General features: G+C 39.7%; 1 protein-coding gene across 3 annotated transcripts in view; it reads left to right on the forward strand.

The window, feature by feature from the left end:
- TRAPPC9 (trafficking protein particle complex subunit 9) overlaps window positions 1-25,783 on the forward strand; it is a 441,084-nt gene that overhangs the window by 10,244 nt on the left and 405,057 nt on the right. For 2 of the 3 annotated variants that reach the window (XM_068155470.1, XM_068155471.1), the window contains exons 3-9: window positions 15-160; window positions 2,327-2,455; window positions 5,320-5,346; window positions 6,751-6,872; window positions 8,490-8,615; window positions 13,910-14,126; window positions 15,160-15,303. In XM_068155470.1, coding sequence (XP_068011571.1) covers window positions 15-160; window positions 2,327-2,455; window positions 5,320-5,346; window positions 6,751-6,872; window positions 8,490-8,615; window positions 13,910-14,126; window positions 15,160-15,303 — 911 coding nt within the window. The remainder of the gene's footprint in view (window positions 1-14; window positions 161-2,326; window positions 2,456-5,319; window positions 5,347-6,750; window positions 6,873-8,489; window positions 8,616-13,909; window positions 14,127-15,159; window positions 15,304-25,783) is intronic. The other variant, XM_068155472.1, reaches the window with a different exon arrangement.

Raw genomic sequence — 25,783 nt, forward strand, 5'->3', positions numbered from 1 at the left:
CTTTGATTTTCCAGACATTATAAGAAGCGCTGCCAAGGCCGAATGAGGAAACATGTTGGTGACCTGTGTTTACAAGCTGGCATGTTACAAGATTCCTTGGTGCACTATCACATGGCAGTGGAACTTCTGCGGTCTGTGAATGACTTTCTGTGGCTTGGAGGTAGGATTAATTGATGGTGAAGCAAACCGTTTCTAAAACAGAGTAAATCAAAGCATCTTCTGTAACTTTACCTCTGTATTATGAATATGATTTTGGTGACCAAAATCTGAATATCAGATGTCAAGAATTAAGTCAAAATAAAAATTAATAAGACATGAGCAAGCATGTTTAAGTAAACCTCCAACATGAAATGTATTATTGTAGTAAATCATATCATAGTATCAGCCAGGGTTGGAAGGTACCACAAGGATCATCTAGTTCCAATCCCCCTGCCATGGGCAGGGACACCCCACACTAGATCAGGCTGGCTAGAGCCTTACCCAGCCTGGTAAGGCCTCCAGGGATGGGGCCTCAACCACCTCCCTGGACAACCCATTCCAGGGCTTCACCACTCTCATGGTGAAGAACTTCCTCCTCGTGTCTAGCCTGAATCTCCCCACCTCCAGCTTCATTCCATTCCCCCTAGTCCTATCACTACCTGATATCCTGAGAAGTCCCTCCCCAGCCTTCTTGTAGGCCCCTTTCAGATACTGAAAGGCCACAATTAGGTCACCTCAGAGCCTTCTCTTCTGCAGACTGAACAGCCCCAACTCCTTCAGTCTGTCCTCATAGGAGAGGTGCTCCAGCCCTCTGCTCATCCTCGTGGCCCTCCTCTGGACACATTCCAGCACATCCATATCCCTCTTGTGATAGGGGCTCCAGAACTGATTGGGAACAGTCAGCATGGCTTTGCCAAGGGCAAATCCTGCCTGACCAACCTGGTGGCCTTCTATGAGCAGGTGACAAAATTAATAGATGAGGGGCGAGCAACTGATGTCGTTTACCTGGACCTGAGCAAAGCCTTTGACACTGTCCCGCACCACATCCTGGTCTCCAAACTGGTGACACATGGGTTTGATGGGTGGACCACTAGATGGATAAGGAACTGGCTTGATGGCCGCACCCAAAGAGTGGCTGTCAATGGCTCCATGTCCCAGTGGAGGCCAGTGACAAGCGGAGTCCCTCAGGGATCAGTCCTGGGACCTGTCTTATTCAACATCTTTGTGGGGGACATGGACAGTGGCATTGAGTGCACCCTCAGCAAGTTTGCTGATGACACCAAGCTGTGTGGTGCAGCAGACACACTGGAGGGAAGGGAGGCCATCCAGAGGGACCTTGGCAGGCTGGAGAGGTGGGCACAAGCCAACCTCATGAAGTTCAATAAGAGCAAGTGCAGGGTCCTGCATCTGGGTCGAGGCAATCCCAGGCACAAATACAGGCTGGGCAGTGACTGGCTGGAAAGTAGCCTTGAAGAGAGAGACTTGGGGGTGCTGGTGGACAAAAAGCTCAACATGAGCTCTCAGTGTGCACTTGCAGCCCGCAAAGCCAATCAGATCCTGGGCTGCATCAGGAGAAGTGTGGCTAGCAGGTCGAGGGACGTGATCCTCCCCCTCTACTCAGCCCTGGTGAGACCCCACCTGGAGTACTGTGTCCAGTTCTGGAGCCCCTATTACAAGAGGGATGTGGAGGTGCTGGAACATGTCCAGAGAAGGGCCACGAGGATGATCAGAGGGCTGGAGCACCTCTCCTATGAGGGCAGACTGAAGGAGTTGGGGCTGTTCAGTCTGCAGAAGAGAAGGCTCCGAGGTGACCTAATTGTGGCCTTCTAGTATCTGAAGGGGGCCTACAGGAAGGCTGGGGAAGGACTTCTCAGGATGTCAGGTAGTGATAGGACTAGGGGGAATGGAATGAAGCTGGAGGTGGGGAGATTCAGGCTAGATGTGAGGAGGAGGTTCTTCACCATGAGAGTGGTGAAACCCTGGAATGTGTTGTCCAGGGAGGTGGTCGAGGCCCCGTCCCTGGAGGTGTTTAAGAGCAGGCTGGATGAGGCTCTGTCCAGCCTGCTCTAGTGTGGGGTGTCCCTGCCCATGGCAGGGGGGTTGGAACTAGATGATCCTTGTGGTCCCTTCCAACCCTGAATGAAACTATGAAACTGGATGCAGTACTCCAGGTGGGGTCTCACCAGAGCTGAGTAGAGGGGGAGGATCACCTCCCTTGACCTACTTAAAAAAACAATGAATTGTGCATCACTTTTTAATGCTTTTCTAGAGGGTGTGTATTTGTGATGACAGTTCACTTCTTGCAAGTATCTTTACCAATGCATTGGCTTTTTTCTTTACTCTCCAGCTGCTCTTGAGGGGTTATGCTCAGCATCAGTCATCTATCATTATCCTGGTGGCACTGGAGGTAAAGTTGGGTCTCGCAGAGCACAAGGCGGTTCTCTTTCTGCTGAGGCAGGCAACAGGCACAGACCAGGTAAAGATGAGATCTGGCTTTTATTCCACAATGAACATCTTCAAATTTCCTCCCTACTTCTGATCCCTCTAACCCATGACAAGATAAACTGGAGGAGTGAGGTGGGAAGGGTGAACACTGTTTCTTTTAAAGGTTTTTCCATGCATGAGTTTTCTGCTGTTGTCAAAGCCAGCACTTGTGCTTTGCACGGTGTCACGGAGCTTTTGATCTTTTGATCTGATTAACAGTGCCTGTGTTAGTTTCAGATGAAGATGCAGGTAGTTTTCATGAAAAGTTCAGGTGATATGGCAGTGATGGCACCTGTTGAGAATACAAAGCTGGGGACATTTATTCTGAGGTGTTTTGCTATTTTGAAGTCAGCACTTAATAAATATATTTGGTTCACTAAATACCAATAAACCAATCTAAGGTTTAAGATCTATACTAAGCTGTCAAATTACATAACTGATATTAGGATTGTCTTAGCATTGGTTCTTGCACAGTACTGAGAAAACAGAAGCTGGTACTGGTATAAGTTCTTCTGTGTGCAATATGATCAACATTTATGTCTTTATCTGAAACACCCAACCATCATCTTTATATCTTTCTGCTTTATATTATTTCACCAACTGTGTGTGTTGACACCAGGTTATTGTGATAGTAAAATACTGATTTTTTTTTCATATACTAACTAGTCATTAAAATTTGTGCATTTGGTCCCATGACCTATGAGTGCATTTGATGTTGGCTATTAGAGTGTAATTTTACATAATTAACTGTCTAATTTTTCCATGAATATTTAACAGTAGATGTTGCAATCTGTTTGTAATGGGTATTCCTTGTTTCTCCCTTCCAGACAAAAATGCTTCTTCATGGTCCATTAGATAATGTTCTCTAACTCTAGTTAAGATCTCTTTAATGTTTTGAGGTCTAAGCTTCTGCACCCTCTAGCCAAACAGCAACTGCTACGATACCTTTTTTTTTCTTAATCCCACAAAGTATTCTGAATGCCTTTTTTTGACTCTGCAGCACCTTTTGCTTAAAATCTTTTCCAGTTGCACCTTTCTTTATATTCTGCTTTGTTATAATGAGTTTTGTGAATCTGGGGAACAAATTCCAGTGGGAATCTTTCTGTGGGACAACTCCAGAAACAAAAGGAGTTCCCAAAATGTGTGCAAATCAAGAAATGCCATACTTGGTAGTGACATTCAATTCATGCCTCATTTTGAGGCTTACAGATGGCAGAGTTGACTTGAATGTTTCCTGATGTGCCTGGAATTGCAACTGTTCTTGTGCCTGTACTTCAGCCTTGACAGGTCAACATTTCTTTGTACTGACTTTGTGCTGAGACCCAGTCAGGAGAAACATCTTTCTCTTGAATCTCTCTGATTTCCACCATTTGGCATTTTTAGGCTATAGAATGGGACCTGGCTGCTAAAAATCCAACATTGCAGTATCTGCTTTAAATAGAAACATCTTTGGAAAGGGAAGCATTAATATTGTCTCTCTTTGTGTAATACAGAACACAAACTTCAGAGGAGAGAATTGCAATGTATTTCATACCTATCTGTAACAATCAGAATATTGTATGTTGTGGTTTGGTTTTTTTGTTCTGTTTATTTGTTGTTTTGTACCCTTCAACTTCTTTTGAAACCCTTTTGATAGGAATACTTAATTTAGACGACAATTAGTTAATTACAGAGTGTTTAATGGAAGGAGATGTGGAATCGTGCTTGCTCCAGAGGCAGATTTCTTCCTTGGTCATTGCCAGGGGCTCTTGGACTGCAGCATCTTGCTGGTTATGAAAAAAGAACTTTGAGGTTCTAAACAAGTATGACTTCTCCTGTTCCTAAAAACTTTTGTTTGTAGTGAGAGAGTTTTAGCTTGTGTCCTCTTGAATGACTGGATTTGTCTTGGCAGCTTTCAGTGTAAAGGAAGAGTTTGCGCTGCTTAGATCCTGTTGGCCACAAACATGGCCACGTCCTGTTACAGACTATGTGATGTGTATTTTGAATAAGCTGGGTTTAGATTGCTTTATGTTTAGCTTATTAGCTGTTTTGGCTTTCTCTGCTGTCTTTTATTTGATGCACTAAGCTCTTAATTTTGTCACCATACTTTTCTCTTTCCCCAAGCAGAATTAGGACACCTGAGAGAAGTGCTGGAGTATCTTCTTGATGTAGCTCTGTATCTCAGTTTCATTAATCTGAGCAAATCATCCGACAGGAGGTCCTGTCTCGCTCAGAGCAATTGTTTTTGACTGCTTAACCCTTGATCTTAACAATTTTATTGTCATGTTTAATCAGAGTTTAGGGCAACAAAGTGTTACCCATCTGATAGTCCAGGTCTGCAATACTCTCAGCAGCTATTTCACGTGCATAGGCTGGCTTGTTGGGTTGGCACGACTCAATTATTCAGAAAAAAATTGATGTATCAAACTGAGAGGGACAGAGTTACTTGGGAATGTTATTCTAGAGTATTGTGTAGAATAAAGCTCCTCCAAGGAGATTTAAATACTGTATGACCTGATATTAAGATGTACTATGTGTATTGTGAAGGAAACTTGCCAATTAGAACAAGAATAAAGAAAAAAAAAAAAAAAAGAAGATATGGCTTTAAATTATACATGGAAAATTCTTTAGGTCTTCTTGATGTGTCTTAGAATCCGTTGCAAGCTTATGGGATTTTTACATTTAATTTAAAATAAGAAGATCTAACATACGGTGACTACTTGAATTTTAAATGGTAGTCCTGCAAAATATAAATGATGATCCTAATAAACCTTAAAAGTTTGTTCAAGCCTAATGTTAGTTGTAAGATTTTAAGAGCTTATTTTGTTGGCTATGTGTAAAGGCTGAAAAAAAAATCATTTTTGTTCCTCCTTTTAGGGGCACAAGAAGTTCTCATTGATCCAGGTACATTATTTTCATGCATGTTTCCGAAGCGTTTTCTCTCATTACTTGCATATGTTTTGCATTTGCATAGTTACTGCCACTTGCCAAAACTAGTACTGATTCCTGATGCTTCCGTATGCTTGGCTACAAATCTTGTGGAAGCAAAGAGATTTCCTGGTAACTGGCACAACAGAAATGATCTAATTCCGCTACTGTGTCCCTGTAAATTCTAATCACAATTGTTTCTTCTCATGAGCAGTGAGGACTTAAAAATCTTTTACTGACAAACCTGAATGGTCACATGTGGTCTTCATAGTATCATGATAACTCTCTCAATCATCATTAAGAAAGATTTTGCACTTCCTTAAAAACCTCTAATTAATCTACAGATTAATTAGTGCTTGGTATGATCCTTTAAGGTTGATATATATATTCAAACGTTTCCTTAGCATTTGAGCCTGTAAAACAACATATTGCTGAATATATAAAGGGAGTAGAAAATACCTGTTGAAAGCTAGGTCCAGTTCTGAAAGCAGAGATTTTCTTGCAATCTTAGTAGAGAAACCTTGTGGAAAAATAAATTACTGCATAATCCTACAGATGAATCTGTAGAAAGGTGTAGAGCATCTCTGAGCCTTTGTTGTGTATTTTCAATTTTGTTGGGTTAACTCTGCAATAAAATTAAATTCTAGAAGTAAAATTTTCATGTTCTTTGTAATGCCTCAGATTTCCTTTACTTCTATTTCAGATTCTTAGAGCTTATGTGTGTAAAGACTCTTTCTTTCTCTCACCTTCTTCCTCACATCATAAAAGCAATTTCTTACTGTTTTGTCTGAGCCTCAGGTAATTTATTTATTTTCTAATGTGGAAGGCTCAGATTTGGTGGCCTTTGTTACAATGTCACACTCGGTTTTCTGTGATTAGATGTGGAGAAGTATTCGCTTAAAATGATTGTAGGAGGAAGTAATCTCTAATAATTAGTTTATAAAAACTAGCACTTTTTTTTTTTTCACTTAGGTGTGGTTTAGAGATAAAATTTTTAAGCAGAACAAGGAATAATTAATATATGAAAAATACATAATCAGATGTGGCCATAATCTAATTTTAGCAATCCAATACTTTATTCACAGTCTAAATAAACATGTAAGTGTAAAAGGTTATGAACATATTTGTTTTCTACTAAGTGGAAGATTATTTCCTGTTTGCTGGTTTATGGTTGAATCCATTTTTCATTTGTAATATTTACAATAGCATATTACAGTAGAACTTGTGTTTTATGGGTAGGACATGATTGCTTTCTAGTAGGGGAAGTATTCTTTGTGTATGCTTTAGTCAAACCCACAGCATATCCTATTTTTCTTTTTCATAGATAATTTGTGTTTGCTGAATGTCCTTCTACTCATTTCTTACCCTGTTCTCTTCCAGGTGCACTGACTTCAAATGGTATCAATGCAGACACCAGTGCTGAGATAGGACGTGCCAAGAATTGCCTTAGTCCTGAAGACATCATAGATAAATATAAAGAAGCCATTTCTTACTACGGGAAGGTAATCCCACTTATTTTTAGGAAACTTCACCAACATTCTTACAAATAATGAACCAATGTGATTCTGGTTTCAGAGGGTCTTCTAAAGCATGTTCAATAAAGTTTCTAAAATATACGATAATGGAAGAAATAGGTTCATAGAGTCATAGGTTCATAGAATGGTTTAGGTTTGAAGGGTCCTTAAAGATCATCTAGTTCTAATCTTTCTGCCATGGGCAGGGACACCTTCCAGTAGACCAGGTTGCTCAAAGCCTCATCCAGCTTGGCCTTGACCATCTCCAGGGAGGGGGCAGGGATAAGATGGTCTGGCAGGACCAGAAGTGTTGGCATGGCCAACCAACACCTCTAAGCTCACCCATCTAACGAAGACTCAACCAGGCTGACTGTCCCAGAGCTCCACAACACCGTAATTTTTCAATAGCATAATTTATAGTACTGAGCTAAATGGTTGGTTGATATGCTGGGAATCTCAGAACTCTGGTCAAGGACAACACCTAAACTGGCAGTGTGCTGAGTAAATTGTTTACTGTCCCTGCTCGTACCTGGAGGTTTTGGAGTAATTGTCTTGTATTTGTAAAGCATTATGAGCAGAAGTGATAGAGATTTGAGCATTGTTAACTGTTTTGTATGCTTATGGTCCTTAATACATAACATCATAAAGTCCGGTGATGTTTTTATGCATTGTGTAAGCTGAATGCTCATTTACTGTGCCTGCCTGCTGCAGTGATCTCCAGGGAATTCCGGGACTGCTGCTGATGGATATGATATTGCAGGATTGTTCAGGGAGGCTGGTATTTGGAACACGTAGAGAGGTAGGGGAATCTTAAGGACAAACATTCTTAAAACAGGGTTTATAAAAATGGAACAGTTTTCAGCTCTGCTGGAGCACTTCTCTTGATTTTTATTTTTTGGAAAGTGCTCAGAGAATCAGGTAGTGAGGTAGCTTCATGTCTGCATTTGTAATATGAAGAGGAAAAAAATTGATTTCATATTGTGACAATAGTGTCTCACTGTCCACATCAACATTAAATGAAGTTTGATTGTAGTCTAGTTATTTGTGTTTTAATCTCTTTTTAATTACAGGTATCTCATTTGGTATTCAAAGTATCTTTAGACTAAGCTGTGTAAAGTATGATTTGTCATTTCTGCATCTGTGTTGAAGAAAGATTGTCCAAGTGAAACAGGATAAATTTTGTGCATAATTTATGGTCAAGAGCAATGAAAAGTGACAGTTTTGGGGATAGTTTCAGATAAATTTGAATCCATCAATATGACAGTTCTCAAGCATGCAGTCAGCCTTTTATGTTACCTGAAGGTTAAGTTGCTCATCTAGAATGAGTAAAGTGTAAAATGAGTGGACTTGGGACTTAGGGCAGGATATTTATTCTAATAAGGAAAGTGAGTGAAGAGGCTGAGAAGTTGCTTTGCATAATAATGCTTTAGAGGACACCTTGATTTTCACTCAGGCATATGTTGATAATTTAACAGCATAGTCACTAGCATCAAGGAACTGCTAGGTTTGGAAGCTGTGACCGCAGATCTATGTGTTGAGCAGAATTTGATCAAAGCCAACAGGTGCAATACTTAACATCTTAATTTAATTTTTCCCCTCCTCAAGTACAAGAATGCTGGTGTGATTGAGCTGGAAGCCTGCGTGAAGGCAGTGAGAGTCCTTGCAATCCAGAAAAGGAGCATGGAAGCCTCTGAGTTCCTTCAAAACGCTGTTTATATCAACCTTCGTCAGGTCTGTGCAGAAAGCCCAGTTATTTTTCTCTTCTTGTTAGAGAGATCATACTGAAGTGTGGAAGTTATAGAGATCCAGGAGATTTTTGTGTTATCACTACCTTCCTTCTTGCTAGGACTTGACTTCTGGGGATTTTCACATCTGTAAATCTGGCTTAAAAGGTATTTAGAGTTCATCTGAAAACATGAGGACTTAGCTTGAGATTAAAGACTCTATTGGTACTCTCCCTTGTGAAGAAAAAAATATCACATTATTGCTCTTTTGTGATGTTGTACTAGGGAAAAAGAGCTTGTGACAGATCTGCAAGGGATTTGTTTTCTTTCTTTCTTTCCTTTATTTGTGTCTCATTCAGTGAAACTGTGAGCAAGTCAGGAATAGCCTGTTGCAAAGTGAGTTTTAGAGTCTGACTAACGTGATGCCTTGAATTTTAGTTGTGTAGGCTGTAGTCTTGGTAAGGCCAAATAAAAAACTAATTTGGAGGAGAAAATTAATATTTGGAACTGTGAGAAAAACACTCAGTACCACCACAGAACAAGATTGACACTTTATCAGTATCTCAAGGCTGGTGTCAGTGGTGCCAGAGAGACTGCTGTGGTTGAAAGAATTAATAAAGAGCTGTTAGGTTTCTTACAATTTATCCTCTTTTTTTGGCTTGTTACATCTTGGTAAGACTAGCAGTTTAAGTCCACACTACTGAGCTTACTAAGCCCAGATGGGGACAGTATATTTCTGAGGTAGGTAGAATACTTGCATTGGTGGAAAATCCTTTCTGTGAAGTCAGTTTTGTAACCCAACCTAAATGGGAAATCAATTGATAAGAGAGAAAAAATCATCATATTTTGTTGTAGAATACTTTTAAGTGCTGTAATCCTTGCAGTGCTAAGGGCTTTCCCTTTAATTTTGTGTTTGTCTCATGCTGGCAGCTTTGTAGGCTTTCATGTAAGCTGCTGTGGCAGTTTGTCCCATGTTATTCTTCCAGTGTTATTCTCATGGCCTGCAACCTGCAGTGTTGTTGTGATGTTCCTTTTCCAATAGAAGCAATCACTGTCATGGTGAGAATTGCCTGCTACTGGACAGGAGGCTAGGTAATCTCATCTAGACTCCCTTTGCCACTAAAGGTTGCACCAGAGGATCTTTTGAAGTCCCTTCCAGCTTGAGCTGCTCTATGGTGATTCTGTGTTCAATATATAGTAGCTTTAAAAAAGCACAAGCTGACGCCTTGACAATATTGATAATTTGGGCACTGAGGCTCACTGCTGAGCTGTGAACCATTCATAACCTTTATTGATTTAATGTCAAGGATGACATTCATCTAGCTCATAACTGCGTACGTCTACTATTTTGTCATTTTCTTGGGTGAAAGTCTTTCTAGAAAGTACTATGAGAAATATGTGTCAGATCACATTTCCAGTGTATTCCAGTGTAAAGAGGAGTATGGCTGGGAATTACATTTACAGCTCTTCAGTGTTTCTTGTATGTATCATGGAAGCAGAGGATAGTTACCTCTATAAATTAGACTAACTCAAAGGAGAAGTCATCCTGTGAGAGGTTAAGGAAACAAACTGTAAGACAGCATATTTTTCTACAGATAGATAGAACATCAGCACAACCAATATTCAGCATCAGAAAAAAACCTCACAGAAGGAAGTGTATGCCTGTGATAAACAGGAAAATTGGTGTCTTCCCAGGTATTCAATCTCCTACCCAGTCTAGTAACGTTATGTAATTGGTGTTTTCTGCTTATGGAGAGCTGCAGGGTAATAAGACTTATCTTTGCATCCAGATAGGAGGAGTAAATTGCAACATTAGTTACAAAATGAGATGATAGAATTTTAATATAGTAAGGAATAATTTAAAGAAACTTAGCCTCTTAGAAGCCTGTCTTAAATCAAGCCTATGAAAAAATTGTCTCAGTCACTTGGATTCCAAACTACAACCTTTGCAGGTACAATTGCTAACTTGGCTTGTTGTAATGATTAAATGAAAATTAACCAGATGGAAGAGATGCTGTGCTTCAGGTGTTGGCTGTTTTGCAGCCACTTTATAGGCCTTAAGCTTTCATAAATTTATGAGGTCAGGGAAGATGTTTGTGAATGCTGCTCCAGTGGCCTGCAGAACACCTGCTGAAGCTTTCCCACAATCAATCGCTTGGAGTATTTGAGTGTCTGTGTGGGGTGGTGTTCTTGTGTGTGGTTGGTGTCACGGTCCGGAGACATTAGATGTCTCGGTCCGGAGACACAGTTCTTTTAAATATTCCCGTGTTGTGAAATTAAAGGCACAAACGAGGCCAAAGTATCAACAGCTAGACTATTTAATAAATAAAGTGGACATAAGAAGGGAGAGGGAGAAAAGAGAGAGAGAGAGAGAGAGGAGAGATAGAAGAGAGAGAGAAGAGGAAAGGAATTATATTACCACACCCCTCATCCCCCCCAAGACAGTTAAAGTCTGTGGAGGAAAGGTGCTGCAGGAGATGTTGGGTTTGTAGAGAAACCGTGGTGAGGCTTTTGCTGGAGAACAGCTGTGGTCCTCTGGGGAGATGTTGGGTTGACACAGGAATGGTGCTGAGGATTCGGCTGGAGCTGTGGTCCTCCGGGCAGCTTCTTTTCTCCGGAGCAGCATCGTCCCGGCTTTCTCTTCTCAGCGGCCTGGCCCGTCTCCTGTGTTTTCCTTCATCTCCGTTTTTCTCCCCGTTTTTCTCCTCTGTTTCTCTCAACAAACCAGTAGTTGCTCAAGTCTTTTATACAGTTTTTTAGTCCTCAGGCAGGTGTTTGTATGTCAGGTATTCCAGAGGCAAGGAAATAATCCAGGTATCTGTTCCCCCGGAAATCTGTGTATTGCTGTGTATGTGGGCAAGATTTTTGGATGGAGGCGAGGGGGGGAATCTCCGTCTACCCCATCTCCATCCAGACAAGTCCTCCCACATTCCTTTACACAGGTGGTGGAAACCATCGTATCACCCTGCCCAAGGTACTTGATGGGCGGAAACCACCCTGCCCAGAAAGCGTGATGGCTGGGTCCTTGGGTCCATTGTTGTAGTCTCGTGTTATCACGATGCAATCACAAGCTGATTTGCATCCAGGATTGGTGGACAGGATTCTTTCCACCTTCTTTCCAGTGGCTCTGCTATCACTTTATCTTTGTTGACTCACATAGAGAGAGACAAACTTATTAGACTCTCACAGTTGGTTGGGTTTTTTGATTTATTTTTCCTGTTTGTTTTGTTTTCTCCCTGGGTTGTAGTGCAACTGTTTGTGGTGAGGGAAAACCCAATTTGTTGTCTTTGTGATAATGTAAAAAAACCATTTTCCTGCAGCTCCATTACATACTTGATAATTTTGTGGACAATCATTAAACAAGAAGTCAGGTAGCAGCGTTAGAAATTCAGCTTGCTATGAGAAAAACAAAACTTTCTGAGAATCTGCTGTGTCTGTGAGTTCTCATGGTTACCTAAATAGTGTAACTCTTGTTTTCTCATCCTAAAAATTTACTTACTTTCCATTGGTGTGTGAACATTGACAGTGTTATGCATTTGAAGAATAGCTTTGGGTTTGTTCGTCTCTCTCCCCCTCCACACCCCCCCCCCCCCCGACCCCCCGGCTTCTCTAACTTTGGTATGTGATTCTCATGCCCTTTCCACCCTTTCCAACTCAGCTGATTTTTGTGTTTTGGGTTTTTTTAATTGTACACACTTTTTGAAAATTACATACATTTTAAAAAAAAGGTTAGAAGCTCTTTTTTTTCTGCTTGAGTAGGTAACCTTAAAATTCTATCCCTCATGTTCTTTCTGAATGATAACATTTGGAGAATCTCATAAACTGGTTTCAAATTGTTCTGTGTTTTCTATTTGTGCCTTGTGTTCTTTCCAGCTGCATTGATTGATGCAAGTTTTTGGCTGGGTGCAATTGCCTTTCACAACTCTCCTTACAAGGATTTGTCTTTTATGTGAATGGGCAGTATTTTTGCATTGGTCATTTCCTTGTGTTGTCAGTTCTGGGACAAATAGCAACTGCAGCTTCCAAAATTGTCTGAAACTTTCCAAAATTATTTGCTAGTCTACCTATTTGTGTCTTTTCATAGCCTGAAGGAGTAAGATTTGAACTATCAGATAAGGTCACAACGTCTACTGAAAATTCTAGGCTTCTCTGATATGCCCATATCCAAAACTGAAGTGACTTGAGAACTTTTTGACTACTATTTTGTAATTGTATTAGAATTTAAGTGACAGTTTGAAGCATTATTTTAAGGCCTAATTATTTCTGTAATAGTTTACCAGTGTTCTCTTGACTTTTCAAGACTTCATGTATCTGGAATTAAACGCACAGAATCCAGTGATTACTACTTTCACTTTTTTTGTGCCATTTTGGTATGAAGTTTGTAAATTTAACCATCTTTGCAAAACGCCTTAGCAGCTTCAGAGTCAACAAAGCATTTCTGTTCCTTGTCGTTGTGCATGGCAGATGTTGTACACTAGGTGTCAGCATTGGTCCACCTTCAGAACTCAATGTTGCCTGTTACTGGGACGTAGACTTGAAGTAGTGGTAGCTTACAGAGTTTCTGCAGCAGTTTCCTATTGTCTGGCTTCAAAGCAAGATTGTCATTCAAAGCAGAGGGCAAAATCATTACTTGGAACTTGTGCCTATATATTGATAAGCAAAAGAAGCACATGTTGGTAGTTATTTATCAAGTTTATTTCAGCTTTAAGCGTAACAGGGCTTAACCTTCACTAGATTCTTCCTCATTAGTTGGCAGCCTGCATATGTATAATATCACAGAATGAAAATTTGGTGGTTTGCAAGATCAGAGACATAGGAAGATCGAGACAGTAGTTTGTTTGTTTCTATAGCCTGAGATTTCCAGATCAGTTATTAGATTTAATTTTAAATGGATGAGAATGTTTAAGTGGGCAAATCAATAGATTTTGGAAGTGGTATATTTTTGCATTCTTATTCTGCACTTAAACATCACATTAAATGTCTTCCATAGAATGTGGAGCTGTTTAGCCATTACTGACTGTTTTGACTATTTACTTGCTAGTGCACTGACAAAGCTGCTAAAACCCTTCTTTCTTTGCTGCTTTTGTTAGCTGTTGAACTTGAAGCAAGCTTATGTTTTCCTGGCAGTAGAAGCTGTCATGACTGGCTATATGCAAACTCACTGGCCTTCTGTAGTGTTGGAGATATGTCTACCACAGATTTTTTCCTCCTCTTAGTTGTTGGTTTTTTTTTAAGCCTGAGATACACACTCTAAAATTTTGATTAAAAGCAATCCTTTTCTCCTTTCCCTTCCAATTTCAGCTTTCAGAAGAAGAAAAGATCCAGCGTTACAGCATCCTCTCAGAGCTCTATGAACGTATTGGTTTTCATCGCAAGTCTGCTTTCTTCAAGCGTATAGCAGCGATGCAGTGTGCTGCACCCAGCATCCCAGAACCTGGATGGAGGGCCTGCTACAAACTGCTGTTGGAAACTCTTCCTGGCTATAGCTTATCCTTGGATCCCAAGGATTTCAGCAAAGGTAAAGTGTCTTCAGGAAAGTACAGATTAGCATCAACTGACTTTGTATAACTCAATTCAAACCAAAGTAACTTAGCTGTCTGAAACTAATTGTGGCAAATAGAGTAGTTCTTTAATATTGTGCCTTCCTTCTTCTGAGGGTGTCTTTCAATAATTTTAAACTTCTGTGAGCCATTGCTCAATGTGCTTGTGTGTTTCTCTCTGTTTACAGTAAACAGTTGCTTTTTGTTTGAGAGCTTCCTTTCTGCTTCTTTTCCAAAATGATTTTGGTTTTGATCATGCACTTCTCGGTCCAAAAAGGGTCCCATTTTGAGTATTTTCAACCTAAGTACTTTCAACCTGTGCATCAGAAATTGCATTTCTTTTGACATTTGTTACTTTTTGATCATAAACAAAAGAATGATTTTTTTTTTAATGTATTTTTTTAATATGGACACACATACATGCATATAACGTAGTTGTATCTGCATCTGTAGGATCAAATATGTCACATTTTTCAACAGATCAGATCAGAGTGATGTTATCTGTAAAACTTGTCTCTTTAGATGCTATAAATAATTTGAATTATTATTTCATTGCATTTGTTAAAAAAACAAGGAATGGCAGACAATCAAAACATCAAAACACATACCAGTTCTTGTAGCTGTTAAATATTGTACTCACTTACTGCAAGTTACTTCCTGCCCTTCTTTAGGTAAGCTGTACTTCAGCAGTTTTACCATTATCTAAAGCTATATATAAGTGACCCTAAACTCACCAATCTGGCATGCCATTTCAAATATTGGGGATCAAGCTGAGAGATCCTGAGGATAGAACTTCCTTCTTCAATGGCTGGCATCTAAGGAGGAGTCTCTCTGTCCTGCCTTTGATCTCAATCCACAAGTTCCTGAATCCAGTTCTAGAATCCGGCTCCTGAATCAGATTCCACCTGCCATTAAATAATTGCTTAATGTCTAAAGAATACCAAAATCAATTTAGATTTAACTGACAACTTCTAGATATAGGAAAGTATGAAATGACTGCTTTCTTTATAGGAACTCATAGAGGATGGGCTGCAGTACAGATGCGCTTGCTTCATGAGCTTGTGTATGCTTCCAGAAGAATGGGCAACCCTGCTCTGTGTGTCAGGCATCTGTCTTTCCTTCTCCAGACCATGCTGGATTTTCTATCTGATCAAGGTATGATTTTTAAAAGAAAGAGGTACTTGCACTTTCTTCTGTCCTACAGTCAAATAATATGTTTTTACTTGAAATGTACTTAATTTGAGGAGAAATGGATTGCACAGAAATGAAGGAATTCTGTGTATACATGAAGTGACTTGTCAACGGTAATCAATACAGTGTTACTAGCTTTAAATGTTATTAATGTTCTGACCTTCATGGGTAGCATCTAGAATCATGGAATGGCTTAGATTAGCAGGGACCTTTAAATTTAGATCATCTACTCCAACCTCCCTGCCATGGGCCGGGATGCCACTCAACTAGACTTGGTTGCTCAAGGCCACCCTTCAGGTGTTAGGAGGCAGCTATAAAGTCCCTCCTTTGAACTGTAATGTTTTCCATCTGTAGATTGACTGTGTCCATTCTAATGCTCTGCAGATATTAAGAATATCATCATAGGACTCAATTTATGTGTGGATTAAGGAAAGAAGTATTACTTAAAAATGCTAGCAGCTATTAAGTGCTATTAATGAAGAGACTGAGAGGAGCTGAGGTTGAAAAGTAAATTCAGAAAAGAAGAGTGTACAGTAGTTCAGGCTGAATCTACCATGAGATTTTTATGAAATATGTTTCCTGATAAAACATTCATAGTGTGGATACAGAATTCATCTTCAGGGAGTAGTATTTGAGACAATGAACTTTTAGAAGCTGAACATGATGAAATTGAATTGAACAGTAGGCTAGGACAGTAGGTTTCTTTCTATAAGCTTCTGTGGTTTCTTAAAAAAAAATCTTTTAAGTTCAGTAATAAATTTCACTGGGATTTATTAAATTTATGAGTGGATGACAATGGAATGAATGTGGATGCTGTGGGTGTGAGGACCCTTTTGTAGAGGACAAAATCTCTTGGAGATGTACAAGTGACAACTGTTTGTATTCTGTTTCTCAAGGAAAATATTTAAGAGGTTTGTTCATCACTCACTTTTCTTTACATTATTGCCTTATTTATGATGAAGAGGATGGGAGCAAAATGGTGTAGGGTTTTTTTCTTTTCTTCTTTAGTTGTGACCAAATGTCTCTCTTGTGTAACATTGGTGAGCTTTAGGTCTTTGCCTGCCAGTGGCTCAAATCAGTAGTGAAGGAAGGAAAGGAGCTGAGAGGAACTGAGAAACTGGAATTAACTATCTTTCTGTCTGTAGATCTTACTTGATGTCAAAAGGTGTTTGGATTTTCAGGACTTTTAAGGAATGTCTGTTGATTTTTGGTATGGGAAATTGGCTGAGGACAAGGTTTTAAGCTCTTCTGCTGTGACATGTCTACATATGATAGCACTAATCCCTAATCCTAAAAAGGTTTGAAATCCTAAGGAGGAGCAACTTATGTGTTTCTTTTCTTCAGACATTGTATGTCCAAGTAAATCTTCCAGTTTCATAAGACCTATGATAACTGTGCCTTTGAAAACTCAAACTGAATCTTCTCCAGTGTTTTTGAAAAGTAGCTGAATCTTTTTATTGTTCTCTCCCAAAGACACCCAAAATAGAACATACTTTTGTGATTGAAGTCTTTTATTGATAGCATGTTGCTCAGTGGTGTTCCAAACTAGATAGAGTGTGGCTGACAGTGCCAGAAATGTATTTCTGACTTTTAAGTTCTTTCTATTGATTCTGAAGTTGCTATTGTATGATGTTGTGCAAGTGGCCATTTGCACAGAAAATGACCTTAAATTTGTAGTTCTTTTGGTGGAAGGAATCTCACTGAGGTTACCTTTTCTCACTATTCATGGTATGGGATGAAATGGAATGCCTTTTTTTTGTGTGTGTGTGTGGCTTTGTTCAGCTCACTAAAATCCTGGAAGTTAGTCTGTTTTATTATTTGGGAGGCACAGTACTTTTCCATGCTGGAGAGAGTTCAACAGAGAGCTATGAGGATGACTGGGGGACTTGAACATCTCTCCCATGAAGAAAGACTGAGAGAACTGGGGCTGCTTAGTCTTGAGAAGAGAAGGTTGAGGGGGAATCTTATCAATGTCTATAAATATGTAAGGATGGATGTCAAGATTAAGGTGCTAGACTCTTTTTGGTGGTGCACAACAATAGAACAAAGAAAAAGAGGTACAAGCTAGAATACAGGAGGTTCCACCTCAACAAAGGACGACACTTCTTTACAATGAGGGTGATGGAGCACTGGAATAGGCTGCCCAGAGAGGTTGTGAAAGTCTTCTCTGGAGACTTTCAAGACCCATCTGGATGCTTTCTGGTGCAATCTGCCCAAGGTGATCTTGCTGTGGCAGGGAGGTTGGACTTAGTGATCTCTAGAGGTCTCTTCCAGTCCCCAACATTCTGTGATTCTGTGCGGCTCAGTATGCCCCTGCCAGTAAGATCTTTCTGTCCTGTGATTGTTATTGCACTTAAGTTCTTCTCAGATGTAAAGCTTTGCATCTGAAATTTCTACTGTACTACTGTTGTGTACTTCATTAAATTACTGACTCTTTGGTAATTCTGCCTTGCATTAAACATGCAGAAGTAATTTTTCATCTGTTGACCAATGTTCTGAATGTCTTTATTCGAGGAAAGTGACAGTAGGTAATGGAGAGAAAACAGTATCTAGAAGTACTTCCTGAAACATCCTAGGATGCCATCCTGTCATTGGAAACCACTGCTGGTTCCAGCTGCATTCACTGTTACCAGACTTTAGGACAGAGGTTGGTTCCCAAAGCAATTTGTCAGGGGTTTGAGATTGCAGAAGGTAAAGCGATGATGTACATTGGCCTTTTGACACTGTTTCTACCTGTTGGTAGTCAGCTGGTGAAGGTAACAAGACAAATGGCAATGTTCCATCTTTTTAATTGTCTCCATCGTGTTTTTTCATTTTTTTGGATGCTGCCTACCCAATTGTCCAAGATGTCTTGGGAGCATTTAGGTGCTTCTCTAGCCAACTGGGTTGTCAGCATAGATACTATTACAGCATTAGCATAGCCTTTGGTATCTCAGAACATCTATTCTGCTGCTCTGACCATTCCCTAGATTAACATGAACAATATCTTTGGGAAAGAGAACTGTGTTGGTCAACAATCTGAAGAATAGCCATGTGACCACTCATACATATATATATACATGCACACATTTAGCTTTTGATACCTGAAGGATAAAGAACAGGGGATGCCATGTAATTCATAATCTTTCTGTGATGAAATTTGTCTTTTGTTCAGCAGCAGCAGCAGTAACTGAAAATAAATAGGCTACGTTTCACAGCCATGACCACACAATATCTGGTAGCTTGGCAAATAAGATGCACTTGTTCTAGTTTTGCTATCTGGTTATCAGGCTTCTTTGCTCACTGAGTAGAAGATTTTGAACAATTTTAGCTTATTTGTATTTCTACTGATGCCATGAAGAGATTTATATTAACCTCAGCAAACTAAAAATGATAGCCTGAGCTTCATTACAAATACCCCTGTGACAGAGGCATGCCCTCTGCAGAGTGGATACTTATTATCCTTAGCATGGTTATTGGTGCTGCTGAAAAATGTGAAATCTGGAATAGAAGACTTGTTATGACACTTTTTCTTCAACCAGAAGACAGATGAAGGACTCAGGAGGTTTTCTTGTCATAGCTGGATATTTTATCTTTAGAATCAAACCATATAAACAGAGTTAATCAGTCTCCATTAGAAGGGATTTCTGTGTGTGAATTTTGATTTTCCTACTTTACGTATTTCCGTATAGGCATTGCACAGGAAATACCATGGAGAGGCTGGGTTCTTTACTTGGTCAGTAGTTGGTTTTATGGTTTATCTCAGACAGCAACTGCACTTGGACAGTGGTATGATAAAAACAGTTTTAAGTTGGAAAAAGTGGTTTGTTCCTTTCAAAGCTTGACTTTTCACAAGTATCCCTAGTAGTCTAAATGTCCTGTGCTGGACTCGTCAGTGCTGGCTGGGCAGACTGCTTTGGTGCCTCGGCAGCCTGGAGTTGGAGGACCAGGGACTGCATGCTTGTAATTTGAAATCACTTTCAGAACCTCTTCATCCTTTCAATACTGCTGTGCTCAGGTGATGGCTGACATGTCAGTTGCCAGCATGAGATCTGTGCCTTTTGCAAAGAAGTGATGAGCTTGATGTAAGGAAAAAAAATCCCTAAACCTTGGTTATCTTCAGAAATTATGGCTACGCCTGGACCTCATTTGATGATGTCAGATGTGGTGTCTGACAACTCTTAAAATATGCTTTTCTATCTCACAGCTTGAAAGAGGAAACTATGCAGTATTTTGCATTCTTATTTATAGAACAGATTGCATATGCATTCACTTGGTGATATTTAAATTTCAAATTGCTATGTAGAAATATAGAATATGAGAGAGAATATTAAACTAGGCTCATAAAAACTGGCAGCTAGACCAAAAGTGAATGTGTAAGTGCCCTTAAGTGTAACTCTTCTGCCAAGCCTCTATTGGCAGCAGTAAAGACCAGACTCAGTTTCTGAAGAGCTTTACTTAAAACAGTGTTTAATTTCTGCCAAAACAACTGGGAAAATGAGATCAAGCTTCATGGGTTCTTGGTGAATTATAGTTCCCCACACCTATAAACCTATAAATAATTGCTGCTAGGCTAGGGTATAGAAAAAATTAAAAGCACCTCTTGTTTTGAGGGACTGCAGGACTAACTTGTTACCCTGTGTTCACCTGGCCATATCCTGTTCTCTTGTTTATGTCTTGCTGTTACTTTCTCATTTTTAAATTGTTCAGGCTGTTGTAGCAAAGGGTTCTTGAGAGCTTCAGCTCATTTTAGTTTGAGCTGTTTGCTCACCATCACTCCCCTCTATTTGCTGCTCCTCCTGCCTATTTCCATAGTGTTCCTCTTTTTCCTCCTTGTTCTTCATACTTAGGTCTTGGGAAACAAGATTATGAGTAGGAGAAATAAAATAGTGGATAAATAAATCTGAATGACAGTAATGTTAAATTTTAAAAGGAGGAGGTACATAAAAGTTAAAATGTGAATTGGATGTGATTATCTTGAAGGTCTCTTCCAACCTGGTTCGGTTCGGTTCTATTCTATTCTATTCTTTAAATTCTTTGTGGAATCCTATGAATTTAGTATCCATGCTGGATAAATTACAGGATACTGCCTATGGACTGTTGTGATCTAATGGGAAGGAGTTAGACAAACTTGGAAGTTTGGCTTCTTTCCAATGAATGATGTTAATGTAGTGTTCCTGAAGTTAAAATAAAATAATAAAATAGGTACATTGATTAATGATTAGAAGAGACTGAGAGAAATGATGTGAACGAGGTCGTGGTCTTGAGGAAAGAGATTTAGTCATGTGGCTTTTGCTTTTCAAAACAGTTGTAAGCTGTTAGGAAGCTGGCAACAATGGCAATATCAATTTTTGGTGATCCAGAGTTATTTAGAAGAGTTTGTAGAATAGACTTGAATGTAATATTATTTCTTGATAGTATAAACGAAGAGATCCTGTGTTGGAAACCTTCTTGTAGAAGGTCTGCTTATGCTATCACAAGGGATCCCCTGAACTGTGTGTAATGCATTATATTTAAGTTGGCAAAATACCTGCAAGGTGTTTTTGCCTGACAGGTAATGTTTCAAAAGGGAGCTAGTTTTGTTGTTCTTTATTAAGACCAACATATTAGAATTAACTGGTTTCAGGATGGAAACGGAAATCTTCAATATAATCTCCAGAGTATCTTTACAGCAGCCTGCTGGGTTCTTAGCCATCAATGGGAATCCTTTTACAACTTCAGCGTAGTGCCTTATCTGTGTATATATATTAAAAAATTGTGATTGAATGGACTTGCCATGTTGCATGGAGTCAGTGTGTAACAGTGGCCCAATATGGTGTAAGAATGAGTATACTAATGGCAGCTAGAATGTAAATTCTTTCTGGTGCACTGTAATAACTAATTCTGGGGATGGAACGTGAAGTAGGAGGAAGCTTCTGAGAAACCACTTAATTATTCTAATTCACCACAGTACTGTGAATTTTGCTGCTTTCAATCTAGCTCTGTATTTTTTTTTCAGTTGTGTACTATAAAACTTAAGCACTGTTAAGTGTTCTTGTTCCTGGGAGTTATCTGCAACACTTTTTTGCTTTTATAAAAACCTATTAAAAAATAAATCAAAGTAGTAGTGGCAGGGGAAAACTCTTTTGGGCTTGTTTCGTATAGTTACCTCTGATGTTTTTTGAGAAGCCTTATTTGATTAATTGAGGGAAGAGGTAAAAATTTTCCCATGAAGACAAGTTGCAAAATTTTTGTTCCAAATGAAAAGATTACTTTGGGGAAGAAATAGTTGAACTGGCAATATATAACATGAGGAATTTGTGCTGCATTTTGAAGAGCTAATATTTTTGTACTGAAGGAAGCTGTTCTAGGAGGTGCTGTATTACTTCAAATACTTTCTTAAAATGACATTTAATGGTTTCAATAGTGCTCTTTTTAGCTTAAATCCAAGTCAAGGCAGTGGAATAAAGACTGCTTTTTAGCACTTTCTATGTAAAAAGAATGGATGGATAATTAAACTTGGATAATTATTCATGTTTAAAAGAGGATCACCCATGTACTTTGGGGAACACCCCATATGATGTCTATTGAGTGTTATTGGATGTATTGAGAAGGTAAGAGTGAGGGGTAAGAGTGAGGTCTAGGAGTGATACTGAGGAGATGTGTTGTTTTTCAAAATGATGGGGAAATGAAGCTGTTTATTAGTAAAGAGAAGTGACATGTTTTCAGACTGTTCTCTAATTTTTCTAAACAGTTAAACTGTCCTTTTCTCAAGCAGAAGTCTCTTCTCCTTGTATTGCTAGTGGAGACAATGAAACCTTGGATCATGATACTCTCTGGCCAAGTTCCTTTGACTTTGTTTAAGAGTATATTGGGAAAAGTGTCCTACAGAAATTAGTGTGTCTGCCTTGCCATCTGTCTGTCTGCATCTTTCACTCAAAATACAAAATCAGATGTATTTAACAGTTACGCCATTGCATCTGTAAAGTTTGCAAAGCCTACTTTGCTCAGAAGCAGCTCTGCAGAAGTTCTACTTTTTGTGTCATTACTGAAGTTGTCTGTTCTTAATTTTCTCCACTTCAAGTTCAGGTAGGTCTTCTAGTATTTGTTATCTTGAAAAAATGATTAGTATTGCTCAGCAGTTTACACATTGATTTTGTATGTACAAGTCAGGATTTTGTAGTCTTCAGACTACCTACAGGCGTCTGAGGTTCTCGGATATGGTGGAGAGCTAGATACTGACATTTTAGTGGCATGTTTCTGAATTTGGGAGTTCAGCTATGACAATTTTTTCATGGGCTTTTAGCTAAAAAATCTTTTTTGTGCTGGCTGTGACTTTTAAAGTGGTTGTGAGTTAAGCTGTACACATTTTAGAGAATTACTAAAAGTCTTGTAGGAGAATATCACAGTGTGTTTACTCATTCACCCCCCATTCTCTCTGTGCTGGTCATCTTAAAAGCAGAAAACATTTTTCTGACACGCACATAACTCTTCTTTTTGTCTACATTGAAAAGATTACCTTCTTCCTCTTTCCCCCAGCCTGCCAAGTTAGAGATAAGGCTGATTGTTTTTTGAAGATGAGCTGTTACACAACAAAGAGCTGAATCCTTCTGCTCTTTTCTCTTCCTTCTATGGGTGAAGCCAGTTTCTTGGATATTGTTCATGGTGATCTATTCATGACAGTGAGTGTAGCATTGTGAGTAGCATAGATTAATTATTTTCTTATTGTCCTGCTCTGCATTAAAATTCACAGTATGACATGGAAATTTTACTCTCCACTGCATTTATTTAGAGATCTATCTTGCTTGATTTCTCAAAGAAAAGAGGGATCATATAGCATGGTGTCTGCTGATGCCTTTCAGGTCTTTCCTGTAAGAATAGCTTTTGAGTTCTGACAGAACAGGGTGTGGAGAACAGATCAGAGATGTTAATTTTGTGTCAGTTTCATGACAGTTGTTTGTGCATAGAAAAGGTAGACTTTAACTGTGCCCTGAGAAGGCAAAGAAAAAAAGACCACTCATTCTCGCTTGCTTTGGTCATTTTGTCTTCCATGGGCTTGCACATGCTTTCTGTCTAGCTGATGACCTGATGAATATAGGTAGGAGCCTGAAATGTAGCTGTTTAGGGCAGTGTAATATCTATATATAATAAATGTGGTATATGTTATCATAGGTAAGTGCTGATGTTTATTGCAGTAGAGAGTATTAGACTGAAGCACTATCGTTCCTTGTGTTGCTTTCAAGGCAATTTGTTCAAGTATCAGATCTCTGAGCAGTTTGAAGTTGTCTTTACATGCTCCATGTAATTTTCAGAAAAGTATTAGAGATGCTGTTTGTTTACTAAAGCTGTGGAAAATGCTATCATCTAATACCCATCAGACTTAATGCAATGAAAAAACAGGTGATGCCTGCCTGCAAATTAGAAGAGACTTGCTCTGTTTAGCTGAATTAAACAGCTGAAATACTGAATTAGTGGATTGATCATACAAGCCTTGGTCAGGCACTTCACTTATGGCATTAGCTTGCTTGTAGTAGCGAAGAGTGGTGTACTGGATATACAAATAGATGGCTTGCTGTTAGCCATCTGCATCTGTCTGAAACTGTAGTTGGGGGACTACCTGAAAGGTCATGAACGCCTTTGCATGCATGCTGTAATGTAATGATTGACTTCAAGCTAAAAAGTTTGTGGTAGTTACTGTCTATGAATGCTCAGTTTCTACTTCAGTTTAGGTGAGGGTCTTAATGTATTTTATGACCTTTATGAAAGTCTCATTTAGATTAAAGAATACACAACATCTTGATGGCAGGGTGATGCTGAAGATCTCCCTGGCAGGAGACACTTTTTTTTTTTCTTCCCTAGTTGAAAGAGGGCTTACCAAGCAATTTTCTTGGTTTTTATCTTTTTTTTTTTTTTTTTTTTTTCTTTCTCTGTTGTCAAACTTGCTTTTTTATCTTGTTGTGTGTTACTAGTGGCACAAATAGAGGCTGGGCAGTGACTGGCTGGAAAGCAGCCCTGAGGAGAGAGACTTGGGGGTGCTGGTGGATGAGAAGCTCAACATGAGCTCTCAGTGTGCACTTGCAACCCTCAAAGCCAATCAGATCCTGGGCTGCATCAGGAGAAGTGTGGCCAGCAGGTCAAGGGAGGTGATTCTCCCCCTCTACTCAGCTCTGGTGAGACCCCACCTGGAGTACTGCATCCAGTTCTGGAGCCCCTATTACAAGAGGGATGTGGAGGTGCTGGAACGTGTCCAGAGAAGGGCCGCGAGGATGATCAGAGGGCTGGAGCACCTCTCCTATGAGGGCAGACTGAAGGAGTTGGGGCTGTTCAGTCTGGAGAAAGAAGGCTCTGAGGTGACCTCATTGTGGTCTTCCAGTATCTGAAGGTGTCCTACAGGAGGGCTGGGGAGGGACTTCTCAGGATCTCAGGTAGTGATAGAACTAGGGAGAATGGAATGAAGCTGAAGGTGGGGAGATTCAGGCTAGATGTGAGGAGGAAGTTCTTCACCGTGAGAGTGGTGAAGCCCTGGAATGGGTTGTCCAGGGAGGTGGTTGAGGCCCCATCCCTGGAGGTGTTTAAGCCCAGGCTGGACGAGGCTCTGGCCAGCCTGATCTAGTGTGGGGTGTCCCTGCCCCTGGCAGGGGAGTTGGAACTAGATGATCCTTGTGGTCCCTTCCAACCCTGGCTGATACTATGATAGTGATTATTAAGGAGCTGTTTGACTCTTCCTGAGAGAGCTGGATGGGCTATCTGGCTGCCACTTCTCAGGGCAGGATGCCCTGGAGATCTTGGACTTCTTTCTGAGTATTACTTGCTGTTTTCAAGGGGGAAGGAAAAGTTCATCCAGCATAATGAATCCTGGGTACTAGTGGTTGTGTTTAGTTTTTGGTTTATTTGTGGGGTTTTTTGTTTGTTTTGTTAATTTGTTGGTTTGGGTTTTTTATGTCAAAATGTTAATTTTTGTGCTAATCACCGGGGGAAAATAGAAGGCTATTTGTTGTCAGACTTCCTTTTTCAATTTTGTAGCAAGTTGCGTAAGGAAACACATCCAGTTGTTTTCTGGTGTAATTGGCAAGTCAGACATAAAGTGGTCCCTTTCTTCATTCTCCCTTGCTGCAGGTTGTTCTGCAAGGTTTGCAATGACTTGGTCAAAGTAAGATGAATCAGTTGTTTGCCAGGGATTGAATGTATTTTTAATGTTTGACTTAGTTTTTAACGGGTACTGACTACAGATATTTCAAAATTCTTCAGATAGCTAAAACAGACTTAGAGCAATTGTTCCTAACTTTCTCCATTATCTCCCAGGGCATGAAAAGCTGTGTGATACTGTTAAATTATGTTTTCTGAAGTGCCTAAACATCTTAGTCTGTAATTGACCGCCTTTCCTGTTGTGGTCTGATTTTTCAGTGGCTTCATTGTTGTAAAATACTGCGTCACATTATTTTTAGAATAGAATAGAATAGACCAGACCAGGTTGGAAGAGACCTTC

The sequence above is a fragment of the Melanerpes formicivorus genome, unplaced genomic scaffold (genome assembly GCF_026170545.1).
Source record: "Melanerpes formicivorus ecotype bairdi unplaced genomic scaffold, bMelFor1.0.p_v2 SCAF_32, whole genome shotgun sequence".
NCBI classification, from domain to species: Eukaryota; Metazoa; Chordata; class Aves; order Piciformes; family Picidae; genus Melanerpes; species Melanerpes formicivorus.